Consider the following 13244-nt stretch of genomic DNA (forward strand, 5'->3'; position numbering starts at 1 on the left):
CAACAGAAATTTATTCTCTCACTGTTCAGGAGGCCGTAAGTCTGAAATCGAGGTGTCAGTAGGGTGAATTCCTTCTTGGGGACTCACAGGAAGAATGTGTTCCCTGCCTCTCTCCTAGATGCTGGTGGTTGCCAGAAATCATTGGTGCTCCTTGGCTGTGACAGCGTAACTCCAATCTGCCTCCAACGTCACATGGCATTCTCCCTGTATGTCTCTGTCTCTGTGTCCAAATTTCCCTCTTCTTATAAGGACATCAGTCACATGGATTTAGGGCCCAATGTGACCTCATCTTCATTACATCTGCAAAGAGCCTATCTCCAAAGAAGGCTGCATTCACAGATTCTGGGGGTTTGGACTGCACCAGGTCTTCTGAGGGACCCAATTCAATTCATAACACCATTCAGAACTGCATTTATCACTCCCTTCCTACTAGTCAAATTTTTCTACTATACAATTATGCCAACATGGTCTCCATCTCCTAGGTTGTCATTTTTTTCACTCTTTCCTGTTAAAGCCAAGCTCCTCAAAGCAGTTCATATCTCCATTTTCCAGCCAGCACCCCTCAAATCCCAGAAACGAGGCCTGTGCCTCCTCACCCCATCCATAGCAGACTCTTTGACTTGGTGCGTTCACCTTACTCCATTTTCTGGACTCTCACTTGGAAGGAAGGTCAGGCAGAGACTCCTGGGTTCACCCTTATCATAGTGACTAGCCACCTACTTAATGTATTAGAGTGGGCCTGTTTGCTAGCCGGTCCTTCCCACTAGACTCTAAACTCCTTGAGGGCAGGGACTGTGCCTTCTGCAGCCTTATAGCCTCAGCGCCTAGTACAGAGCCCAACACAAATCTGGGGCATAGTAAACACCTCAATGAATGAATGGTTGTCTATATACGGTCATTTAGACTAAAGAATACATCCACCGCAGAATCATGTGCTCCCACAGTCTTTGCCTCTTTGAAACCTTAAAACGCAACTAGATTATAAAGTATTAGACAGCAGGGGATTATTTTCAAGTTTTATCATGTCCTCCTGATCCCTAGCACAAAGCAGTCACTCATTAATTAATTGATACTAAAGGGAAATTAGCTTCTTGGGGGTGGAGAAGAAGGACTAACCTTTAATGAACAATTGTTCATTGCCAGACACTGCTAGGTGCATATAAATGTCACCTCAATTAATATTACCACTTATTCATTTGGAGGTTTCCCAGCATAATAAATTGTAAACCCCCTTCTAATGAACCCCTTTAAAAACAGAATTTCGAATACTAAATTACCTAGCACATCACTTTATATACAAAAATAACATATAAGTATTATATGTCAAAATACATTTGCATACAAATGTAGACATGAGTAATATATCTTAACCCTCAGTATACCATCAGGATTCCCTGGACTCAATTTTAGTGTTTTAGGTTTTTTGGGGGTTTTTTTGAGCAGTTCTAACCATTTGTATGGATTAATATTTCTTGACTTTGGAGATGTTCCAAAGAGAATGTACTTTATTAAAATAAAGAGAATAAAACTCATCCTACCTTGTAATTACCATATAATAGGTCCATATAATTATAATTATATAATAATAATAATATGTAGTATGTAATATAATATAATTACCATGTAATAGGATCTACTAGCCTCTTTTAAAAATTTAAGATCCATTATGGAATCTTAATGATTTTATTTTTCCTGTATCTTGAAATGCTTTGCTAGTTCATCATCTTAAAATAATTACCTACCAGCTATGCATTAATTACTCCCAACTATGCTTAAAAAAGACTAAAGTAACAGAAAAATGGAAGGATGATGGAATAGCTTAGAACTACACTGCTGTTCAGTGATGACTGAAATGTTTTATTCTGTGTTTTTCAATACAGTAGCACTAGTCACACATGGCTACAAAGAATTTGATATGTAGCTAGGGCAACTGAAAAAGTGAATTTTTATTTTTTGAATTTTAATGAATTTAAATAGCTACATGAGCCTGATGGCTACTGTACTGAACAGTGCAGGCTTAGAACGATTCATTAGGGAAATAAATTGTCACTATTTCATCACTCTTCATATTTTATTGTGCTGCCTAAAGTGTTACATCATCTTTACAAAAGATATAGCAGAAGACTGGAGATACCATCTTTGTAGTTAACTTTCTTTTTTTTTTTAATTTTATTTTTAATTTATTTATTTTTTGGCCATACCGTGCGGGTTGCGGGATCTTAGTTCCCCGACCAGGGATTGAACCCGGGACCCCTGCAGTGGAAGCGTGGAGTCTTAACCACTGGCCGCCAGGGAATTCCCTGCTTTTAACTTTCATTGACCGGAGTGGAGATTAAGAACGTTTCATTCCTGCCTATAATGACAAAGAGAAGAAAATCGACGGAAGGAGGGGTTTCCCAGGCGTTAGAAGAATCAGAGACAAATGCTTAGAGTCAGAGAGCAACACTCAAGACCCTGATGATGATGATGAAATGAAATTAATCATGAAAGTGAAACCTCAGACCATGAGTCTTCCAATGATGATATTCTGGATTAAATCTCTCAAACTCAAGAGTCTATGAGGGAACAATATTTTTTTCTAAGGACAAAAAGAAAACATGGTATTCCCATGCAGTTAGTCATCCAGGGGAAGGACTTCATCAAACATTATTTTGCAACAAGAACCTGGACCATGCCATTTTGCTAAATGAACGTGGGACAGTCTTCTTTCACCTTTGATGATGTTTGTACACCAAAATTTACTCTGTATACAGTATGTAAATGAACAAATGCCGAAGGTGGGTATGTATAGAAAGGTGATTAGAAAGAAAAAGATGAAAAAAAATCTCTGGATTGGTATTTTTAAAAAGTTAAAAAGGTCCATTGGAGCCAACAGTAAATGGTGATGACTATTTTTTTTCTGGTATTATACTGAGACTTTGTGTACTGTACTAGTTAAAGTACTAGAGAACTTATATAAAAGGGTAGAACTCCAGAAATAAGGTAAAAAATTGTTGTCTTTACATTAAATTAGTAATCTTGGAATGGTTAAAAGCGTGAACCTTGGAGCTACATACACAGCCTTGGGCTGGGATCCCAAGTCCAATTCTTAGTAGCTGGCAAGTTACCCAGCCTCTCTAAGATCCGGTTCCCTCATCTGTAAAATAATGGTTAAATAATTACTTCCTCTTCTATAGAGTTTTATAGAGACTAAACTTCCATGCGAAGTGCTTAGCAGAGTGCTTGCCACATAGGAAACGGTAGACATCAGCGATGGATAGTGATTTTATTTTCCTTGAGTTGCTTAGACCAGCTCTCCTTATCTATCGGATCTGGGAACCCAACATATGTGAAATAGTAACTGTATTCTATCTGCTACCTCCAGAATTTATCATTGCCGATGCCAGCAGCTCACATCAGGGACCCACATCCTAGGCGAAGTGAAGCCAGGCAGGAGAAGACATCACCTCCAGAGGCCAGGCTGCTCTGGGTGGGGTGGACGGAACCACAGGTGATGCTGCAGAGGCCCGAGCACCTCAGGCTTTTCAGCCCAACTTTAATCTTCTCTTACACAGTATTTCCCCACCACCACCACCGCACACACCCTGATTTCTAGATTGAGCAAGTATTACTTTAATAAACTTAAATTTCCACAGAAAATAAGGAAATGAGTAAAAGCCTCCTGAAGTCTCACCATCCGGAGTAAACATCATTATCCTTCCAGGCTTCTCTCTGTACACACACATACATATGCACACAAGTTTTTAAGACATAAGATCACACTATACTGCTGCTTCATGCCTGTTTTTGTACCCAAGAATATCTTTCTCATTCATTCAACAGCGATCTCCATGTCAGTCTCAGTAGGGTTCTAACCTTAAACCGCTAAATTTTGTGTACACACAAAGCGGTCGTAAAAAGTGGTCGACAAAAGAAAATATTAACATCCGCCTTTAAATAATGACTTAGATCAAAAACTGGGATGAGCTGTGAGATTTAAGTAGATTTGAAAAAACAAGTAAAAGTCAGAGGCATTTGGTTCTTTTTCATGAAAATACTGGAGAGAATGAAGACCTGGGCTCTGGACGTGCTGTGTGGCACACACCCCATTCTCTAAATGGCTATTACTTGTGGAATGTGAAACTTGTGGAACTGAATCTTCTAATAAAATGAGAACTTGCCTGTAAACCTCAGTCCGTACGTTTTCAGGGTTTAAAACCTTATTTCATCTAGATCACAGCTCTTTCGATCTTGGCATCAAAAAGTTATTTCTGAGCGCTAAACAAATAGGAAAACTGTGGACCTGGACTCAGTCTTGCTTCTCACTGCCAGGCTGGGGGTTCACTCCGGAGGCCACACACGTGTGAGTCCTTATCCCCTGGGTGCCACCGCGTCCCTGAACACACCAGTGGTCTGTAGATTTACATAACCGAGGCTTCACCTCGGGGGACACTTAAGGGACCTTCACCTGGAACCCTGACCTCATCACTTCTGGGGTTTGCTTACACCCTGCCAGAAGTAATGAGCATGGATGAAAGATGTTAACATACCAATATTATTTTTACCTATTTTTATATTCTTCTTATTATTTTGGCTACTGCTTAGAAAGTTGAGTGTTTTTGCCACTCCACCCCTAGATAATCAGCATCGCTTGGGAGCTTGTTAAAAATGCAAATAGTATTGCTATTATCTGTGTTGTAAGAGAGCTTGGTATCAGCATCTCTTGGGAGCTTGTTAAAAATGCAAATTCTCAAGTCCCACCCTGGACCTACTGCATCAGACACTCAGGGGTCTGGGCCCAGCAATCCATGTTTTAACAAGCCTCCAGGAAACCCTGGTACAAGCTAAAGTTTGAGAATACTGGCCTAGTGGAAAGAACCTGGGATGGGAGCCAGGAGACCCGATTCAGATTCCAGCTCTGGATTCCACGGTTCAGTTCAGTGAGAATTAATGAATAGTCATGATGTGCCTCTCTGTGTGTCGAGGCTAATGCAAGGATGTGAGGATACTGAGATGAGCCAGATGAAGTCCTTATCCTCAGATGGTGTCTAACCCTCTATATTCCTTTGTCTCTCCTGGGTAGGGGCTACCTTATGGTTATTCTTGTTTTGTTTCATATTTGTGTTCCTAGTGCCTGCAGCATCGCAGGCACTCAATACATATGCAGTGGGCCAAGTGGTAACCATTCACCACTGTGATAAATACCACTGTACCATTCATCAATAATCTTAATGCTATTCCAGTCTAGTTAACACTATCCACCGTTTATTTAATGCTTATCACATGCCGGGTGCTGAGTGCTTTTCATATATCAGCTCATTCAATCTTTTTACATGTCCTTACTGGGGGTCATATTTTTAACCCCACCTTGTACATCAAAAAATTGAGGCTTGAAATATTAAGTAATTTGTCTAATGTCATATACTGATAGTGGTAGAGCCCGAGATGAACCCAGAAATACCTTATTCCAAAGCTCATGGTCTTAAATGTGGTGGAGTTCTTCTTCAAATCCCACAAATGCAGAAGCCAACTTTAGGGTAAATTTCCAACCTCTAAGGTTACTGGTTGATTATCTTTTCACTATGTACTTACAACCGCACTTTGCAGGCATCACCTTAAGTGGTCAAAGAGTGTCTGTATTTTTCCTCATTTTTCAGTAGATTGACATTTGGTTTTCATTGCACTCAAGAAAGTAGAGAGCGGCAGGGGGAACTCCACTAATACTTCACTGGACTGTTCTGACCCTTAAAAGTCAGACCAAAATTGCTGCTAAGAACAAAAGTGATCGTACAGGCCAGGCCACGGCAGACTTGCAAGGGCACTGGCAGAGAAGGCCGGTTCCAGAGGGCTGAGCCTTTGTGGAGTATCCCCAGTAAGGCAGGCCATGGAGAAAGGGGCAGAGGTTAGGCTAGCCCAAAGCGTGAAGACATGAGGAGGCTGGGGTGTGGACATCACATCACAGTCCAACATGGAGAGTAAAGGCAAAGGAGGCAGCAAACAGGAGACGCAACCGAAACTCTGAAGTCAGCTTGAGGTTCCCGTGCCTGGGATAGCTTCAGCTCCTGATGAAATGACGCCTCTTGCTCCCTCACCATTTAGGCTATCTTTGTGCGCTTCCTTTTTCCACCCACTGTTAGTCAAAGATTAACTTGACATCTGCTACCTACTATTTTCTTGTGAACAATTCAGGGCCCGGAGGGATCTGGGTGGGGTTACTGAAGGCGGTAGGTACTGAGAAAAGGAAAAGGGGATTTATACCACAAGCAAAGGTCTTACCTTACTAGGAGGGGGTCCATGGTCATCTAAGTAAGTGGAATTTCCTAGGAAAAAAGAAGAAAACGTTGATGAATTAACAGTCTTAAACCCCAAATGAATTTAGTGCAAAGTCATTGAAAATAAGTACTCTAGATATATTTCTATTCAGACAAAAGTCCCAAAGGAAAATGGGTAATTAATCTCCAGTTTGGTGGGACTTTGCTGATACTACCAGGCTTGGTTAACAGTTTCAGCAGTTACAAACAGTCTACCCATGTGGGTACGTATGCACACGGACATACACATGCAGAAACATGCACCATCATTCTCCACCCAGTATCTGTTGAGTTTACTTTAGACCAGTGGCTCTCAAACTTCAGCGTGCATCAGAATTACCTGCAGAGCTTGCTAAAACACAGACTGCCTGGCCCTGAGGTTCTGATTCAGTAGCTCTGAGAATTTGCATTTCAAGCTCCCAAATGATGCTGATGCTTTGGGTCCTGAAACCGCACTTTGAGAACCACTGCATTGTTTCTCCACTTTGTCGTGATTGTCAATTTCCCTTCATCTTTTAGTCTAGCTTGCTTCCGAAGCTCGATTTGTCTTCCCTAACAGCCACTTAGTGGCATGGGTGTTTTTTCAGAGCGCGTGGTTATTGTTTCCTGATGAATAAAGACTCAGGGGGATTCTGACCGGAACTAAAGCTTATTGAATTCCTTCTCTGCTAAGTGTTTTACAGGTACTTATTCACTTAATTCACATATCAGAGGTCAGTTAGAATTACCCCTATTTACAAAGAAGAGAATAGAGGCCTGGAGAAATCCAGTAGTTTGAGGGCAGCCACACAGCTGTTAAGCTGCAGAGAGGAGGGAAGACTGGTTTTTCCAGAAGGTGCTCGGGCATCTGCTCATCTGAAAAGCCCACCTGGAGTGTTGCCATCTCCAGCTTTTGTGCAGCCTGGGCGCCAGCAACATTACCAGCTGGCCACACGTTTGAGTTTGATCGTGTAGGGGAGCCAATGATGTGGTGAGTTTAGGGGAAAGTGAAGATGACCAGACTTTCTAACAGAGCAAAATGTGGGAAATATTGAAAGCAAAAGGAGGCTTATAGAAGACAGTAGATTAGGGAATAAGGTCAATGAAAGGTGCTTTTTCAGGAGAAAGCAAAGTAACTTAAGAAATAGGAATAAAAAAGGGAAGCAGAGTTTAAGCCAGGGACAGTTCAAGTGGGGAAACTTATCCAAACGTAATAAATAAGTGTATTTTGGCTTATAGATTTTTTTTCCATACTGAGGCCTCATCCAACCCCTTTTTCTTCATAGTCTTCTGATTTATCACACACATGATGTGCGCAATGACTGTACTCTGGCTGTCGGTGTAAGGCAGAGGGAAAATGAGGTCCAATTTTCATGTACAAGACACTCACACACAAACACCTGGAATGCTCGTGACTGGGTTATTTTCAGTAACCTATGAAATGTGAACATGAAGAACAATTTGTAGTTCTTAATTATTGTGCTGCACTCCACTGGGAACACACATGAATAGGAAGTCGATCTATATCTGACTTGGTAAAGAGGACGTGCGGTGAAGAATTCAGAAAAATGGTTGCCTAAGTCTAGAGAAATCCTCAGAACGAATTCCACCATAATGCAGTCAGGATAGCTGCAGAGGGTCCTGTCTGCTCATCGTGTGAACGTGTCTTCCCCAGGAGGGATGTGAGAAATCCCAACACACTCCAGCATGTTCTCCAGGTATTCACCCCAGGAATCAAAGGGAGCTCAAACAACTAAATGTTTCTAAAATAGTAAAAGTTTCCATAAACCAAAGTTCCCAGGAACTCCTTAAAAGGAATGATCTCAATGCCTGACTGCTACCTCAAACTCCAGACATGGGTAACCCCTGACTCCTTAGCACCTCAGCCTGGAGGCTTGGATGTCTGCAGGCATCTCACACCTCACCGTCCAGACAGAACTCTTTACCTGCTCCCATTCCATCCCCCAAATCGCTGTCTCTCCTGTCTTCTTCATCAGGTCACACAACACATCCCTTCCCCAACAGGCTCCAAAGCCCAGAGTCATCCTTGATCCATCCCTTTCCCTCACCCCATCCGTACCAACTCATTTGCAAGTCCTGTTGGCTCAGCCTTCAAGATATTCCTCTAATCAGACCACTTCTCACCAACCCTCTGGGCCACCTGCGAGAGCCCTCTCTTCACTGATCACCAATTTTCTCCCTTACCACACAGCAGCCAGAGGGATCTTTTAACCTTACTAATCTGGCCATGTTGGCCCTCTGCTTAAAATCTATTTCTCAAAGAACAAAATAATCAATTCCTTACCATGGTCTCTAACCCTGCATGACTCAGGCCCAGTCCCCTGCCACACCTGACACCAGCACAACAGCCCTCCCTCTGCTCCAGAACAGCCAACCTGTAGTCAGCTAGGAACCTTTTTTTTCTTTTTGTGGTACACGGGCCTCTCACTGTTGTGGCCTCTCCCGTTGCGGAGCACAGGCTCCGGGCGCGCAGGCCCAGCGGCCATGGCTCACGGGCCCAGCCGCTCCGCGGCATGTGGGATCTTCCCGGACCGGGGCACGAACCCGTGTCCCCTGCATCGGCAGGCGGACTCTCAACCACCGCCCCACCAGGGAAGCCCTAGGGACATTTTGAATGGGCTCTTTCCTCTACCAGAAAAAGCTCTTTCCCAACCCCTTCACTCAGGCTCAGGTCAAATGTCCCTGCTTTCTCAGCTCTTCCTTCCTTCCCTCTCTCCCTTCCTCCCTCCATCCCTCCCTCCCTCATCCTAAAACATCGCTTCTTTCTGCACAAAGAAAGGACCGGGGCTGACCAGCGTTGGCACTTGTGCCACAGACCCCATCGTTACCGCCACCAGCAGATCCCTGAGCTCCCATCCCCAGCTGTGTTCCTGCGGTTTATTAGAACACAGAGGCTGTAAGGGCCTCGGCACTTGTAGCAGAGGCACGAAAAGGGAAGAGAAAAGCTACACAAATAAAAAGTATCTCTTTAGCTGGAAACAGCAAGTTTTTATTCTCCTAGGGTAAACCGTGTTGGTTTCGGTGTTTAGGCAGAGCTTTTCATCCTGGGATCTTACACCTCCCGAGTGCAAAATAAACAAGGTTGTCAGGATTTTCAAACCTGAAGTTGGTAACTTGTGGGCTGTGGAGATCAAAGGATGAGCGAGCGAGCGCTCTTACCAAAAGGAGCTCCCGGGCATCAAAGAGGCTTCTTGCTGCACCGTCTTAGGGAGGATTCTACGGAAGGTGTCAAGTGGTGGGGAAGGGAGATCAGGCCCTTGGAGCCTCTGAGCTTAGAGCTCACGATGCAAATTCGAAAAGAAAAGGCGGAGGAGGGCTGACGAGGCTCTGGGGCCAGGACAGAGGACAAATGCTTACCTGCCACCACTCTCCACTGCCCTGCGAACGTCCGCTTGTGATACCTCGTCTCCGATCCCTGTAATTTTTGGAGGCCTGGAGGGGTGTCTCATTTCATTTCTTTCCAGAAACTAACCTACACCTTTAGAGCTCTGATTTCAGCCTCCTCTTCGTGTCTCAAGTCCTTCCTTTGGGGATCAAGGATTACAGTATCTTGTCAAGTTAGAAAAAAAAAAAGAAAGGCATATACCCCACATGGGTCCACTCCTACCATCAGTCAAACTTTCAGAAGGGCCTGTCTCCAAACTGCCAAGAAATCACTAGCTCTGGCTGGCATGGAGATAAACCTCTTACAGAACGTCAAGCCTGTGGAATCTGCTTAGGTGGGTGCAGGAGGCAGGGTGGTTACTGATTTGAAGCAACACTCCAGTCCTCTGAGCTCTACGCACTGGTTTATATCCTGATGGTGGTAGTGCTTACATGGCTCTATCCATGGGTTAAAACTGATCGAGTTATACACCAAAACCACCAACAACAAAAAACTCGTGGTTCAATGGTTTTAAAAATGCCCTCCCTGGGCTTCCCTGGTGGCGCAGTGGTTGGGAGTCTGCCTGCCGATGCAGGGGACGCGGGTTCGTGCCCTGGTCCGGGAAGATCCCACATGCCGTGGAGCGGCTGGGCCCGTGAGCCATGGCCGCTGAGCCTGTGCGTCCGGAGCCTGTGCTCCGCAACGGGAGAGGCCACAACAGTGAGAGGCCCACATACCGCAAAAAAAAAAAAAAAAAAAAAAAGCCCTCCCTAGAAGGCAAGTGATCTCAGACTAAATTATGACACATTCTAAATCTCGCCCTGCCCACCTAGCTCTTCCTGGTGGAGACCTCCCAGCGAGGCTGTTAATATAACATGAAAGCTCATATGTGAATGTGCAAAGATGTTAGGTCCAAGCACATGGGAGTTACTGTTTGTGCGCTTACTAGAGCAATGATATGAAAAACCAGATATAGTGTACCTAGATGAACAGGTTAAGTCTCATTTTCATAGCAGAGCATATCCCCAAGAAGCGTCATTTCACTCTGAATACATTGCTTTACCTCCTCAAAGTTTCTCGTATACGTATCTGGAGAAGTGAAATAAGCTCATAGGTCACTGTAAGGAGGACATGAGGGTAATCTCAGTCTATGAAAAATGCCTAGAACAACACCTGTACGTACTAAGCACCGCGCAAGTTGCAGCATGTACTGAGTAGCGGCAGCAGTGCAAGGCCACCCCTTCACTGCCTCTCCATCCTCCCAACTCAATAGTCTTCCACCCCCGCTGCACATTCCACTGCCTACAATAATTTTTAAGGAATGTGGATGCCAGGCGCCAGCCTCAGCTATTCCGATTCAATTATCTGGGGACAAGTCATTTGACAATCGGGATTTTCTCGAGTCCTTCAGGTAATTCTAATGTCTGGCCAAGGCTGAGAATCACTGAGCTAAAAAAAAACACAGCTTAAATTTCTTAATTCAGGCTGAATCTCATTTTCCAGAAATAAAAAGTAACAGATCTTATTCAGGCGGATCTTAATCAGAGGTCACCTCCATCATTTCTGGTGAGAGATTATACAACATGAGTTTCCCGTCAAAGGAGGATCGACCTGGTAGTTCCAGTGAGCACCTGCTCCAGGGGGCCGGGCCGGCTCTAGGCACAGAGATTACACTTTAAACCACATGGGTTGCCCAGACCTTTCTGGGACTCCACAGATCTTTTGAAGAATAATTTTCTGAGCTTACACGTTCAGAACATATTTGTTCCTGCACAAATACGTTCCTGTTCACATATGTTGTTCTGCTGACCCTCCTGTTTCATGGTAGAAAAGGGGATAAACGCATAATTCTCCCTCTGCCCAGAGCCTCTCCAGACCCCACTTGACTTAACAAATAGGGGGTGCTCCATCGGTCTGAGAGACACCCATGTTTGTTCCCTTGAGGGAACCACAAAGATCTAAAAGGAAAAAGCCTCTAGAAAATCTGACGCACAAACACTGGCTGGTCCAAGACCACTGAGGCTACCTGTCTTTCCAGGCTGGGGGCCTGGAGTGAAGCAGAGGTGAGGGGACCTGGCCAACACAGAGGAGCCCACTGCCACTCCCATGTGAATCCAACAGAGACCAACACAGCCAGATACAGAAGAAACTGCCAGAAGCACTGACGTGAAAGCACTGATACTGAAGGACTACTGAAGACAGTTACCAATGTGCCCTGTACTTTAGGTAGCAATAGTCACTCTAATGTAAGAGGAACAGTCGAAAGGAGCCCCAGGGGAATCATCTAATGGGTTCAGGAAGACACTGCTAATAGAAGTGACCATCGCTGGTAACAGGAACAGAAGCCCGGGGTGGCCGAGGGATTACTGTAAGAGCCAGAACAAAGGGACCTGGATTCAAACGTCAGTTCTACCCCTTACTGGTTGAGTGACCTTGGAAATATCACTAAATTTCCCTGAGGGTTAATCTCCCCATTTGCAACTGAGGACATCAATAACAGCACCTAAGTAACAGGGTTGTTATGAAAATGAAACAAGACATGTATAAAGCACTTAGCATAGTGCCTGCCTGCTACATATTAAGCCCTCAGTGAGTGGTAGCTACTTCCTCATCTTATATTGCCCAATTGTATCCTTCATATTCAAGTTTGTAATATTATTTATTATTGAGGAAATCAAAGAGAATCCTCAGGCCAGGGGAATAGTTTATCGTATCAAGAATGAATATTACTATAAAATAACTATTTGATATTTTCTATTACTTTCCAATACTGGCTTGATATGTCCTCCAAAACATACAAAAATTCTTTCCCAATTGTCTGAAGTACCTTTAGCAGTGCGCAAATGAACTTAGGGACCCTTCAGGGGGTGTAATTTATTCTTGACTCTAAGTCGTGCATTAGCAGATCTATTTTTGTCTGAATTGGTCCCTGAAGAATAAAGTTGTTTTAATTCGAATTCCTCTTATAGAAACCATAACATGCATTAGTGTCAATGTCAAAAAAAGCCGCCTCTACACTGTCAATTTTGATCAAACACCAGCAATTCTCTTCAGAGTCTTTCTTCCAGGGGCCCTTTTAAAATCATAATCATAAGCAATTGAAATCCTTTCTTTTTTTATGCAGAAGCGGGCATTTCACACAGGATTTTGGTTACCTACAGCACAGTCATGTGGCTGCATCTCCCCCCTAGAGTCTGGGTCTCTGATGAGACACTGTTAATGAAGGAGGATAGAAGGCAGCACTGCAGTCCCAGCTCGGTCCTTGCCAAAAAATTATGCTAATGCCACACTTGCCACCATGAACCGCGGGTTACGTTTCCCTAAGAGGCAGCTGTCAGCGCACAGCAGCCACGGTTAACAATGAGGAGTTTGTGCACTGCGTAAACAGCTCTAATAGCTCCACTTCTTACAATTAACGTAGCCCCAAGGACGCTGTAATGCAGGAGAACTGCTTGCACAAATTTATTCAAGCCTTAATAAAATTATATTCCACTAAATTCAAACAAATGGTTTTGTTAACTATCAATACTTAAATATATTTACAAAAATACCTTTAAAAAAATATTGAATGGTCCATCCAACCAGTTAAC

At 43.7% G+C, this 13244-nt stretch overlaps 1 protein-coding gene across 2 annotated transcripts in view; it reads right to left on the reverse strand.

Moving 5' to 3' along the window:
- Nucleotides 1–13244, reverse strand: part of UST (uronyl 2-sulfotransferase) — a 287336-nt gene that overhangs the window by 169574 nt on the left and 104518 nt on the right. For both annotated transcript variants that reach the window (XM_027083752.1, XM_027083762.1), the window contains exon 2: nucleotides 6256–6299. In XM_027083752.1, coding sequence (XP_026939553.1) covers nucleotides 6256–6299 — 44 coding nt within the window. The remainder of the gene's footprint in view (nucleotides 1–6255; nucleotides 6300–13244) is intronic.

Source organism: Aethalodelphis obliquidens, unplaced genomic scaffold (assembly GCF_003676395.1).
Source record: "Aethalodelphis obliquidens isolate GAN/ISIS:26980383/991018 unplaced genomic scaffold, ASM367639v1 scaffold3, whole genome shotgun sequence".
NCBI lineage: Eukaryota > Metazoa > Chordata > Mammalia > Artiodactyla > Delphinidae > Aethalodelphis > Aethalodelphis obliquidens.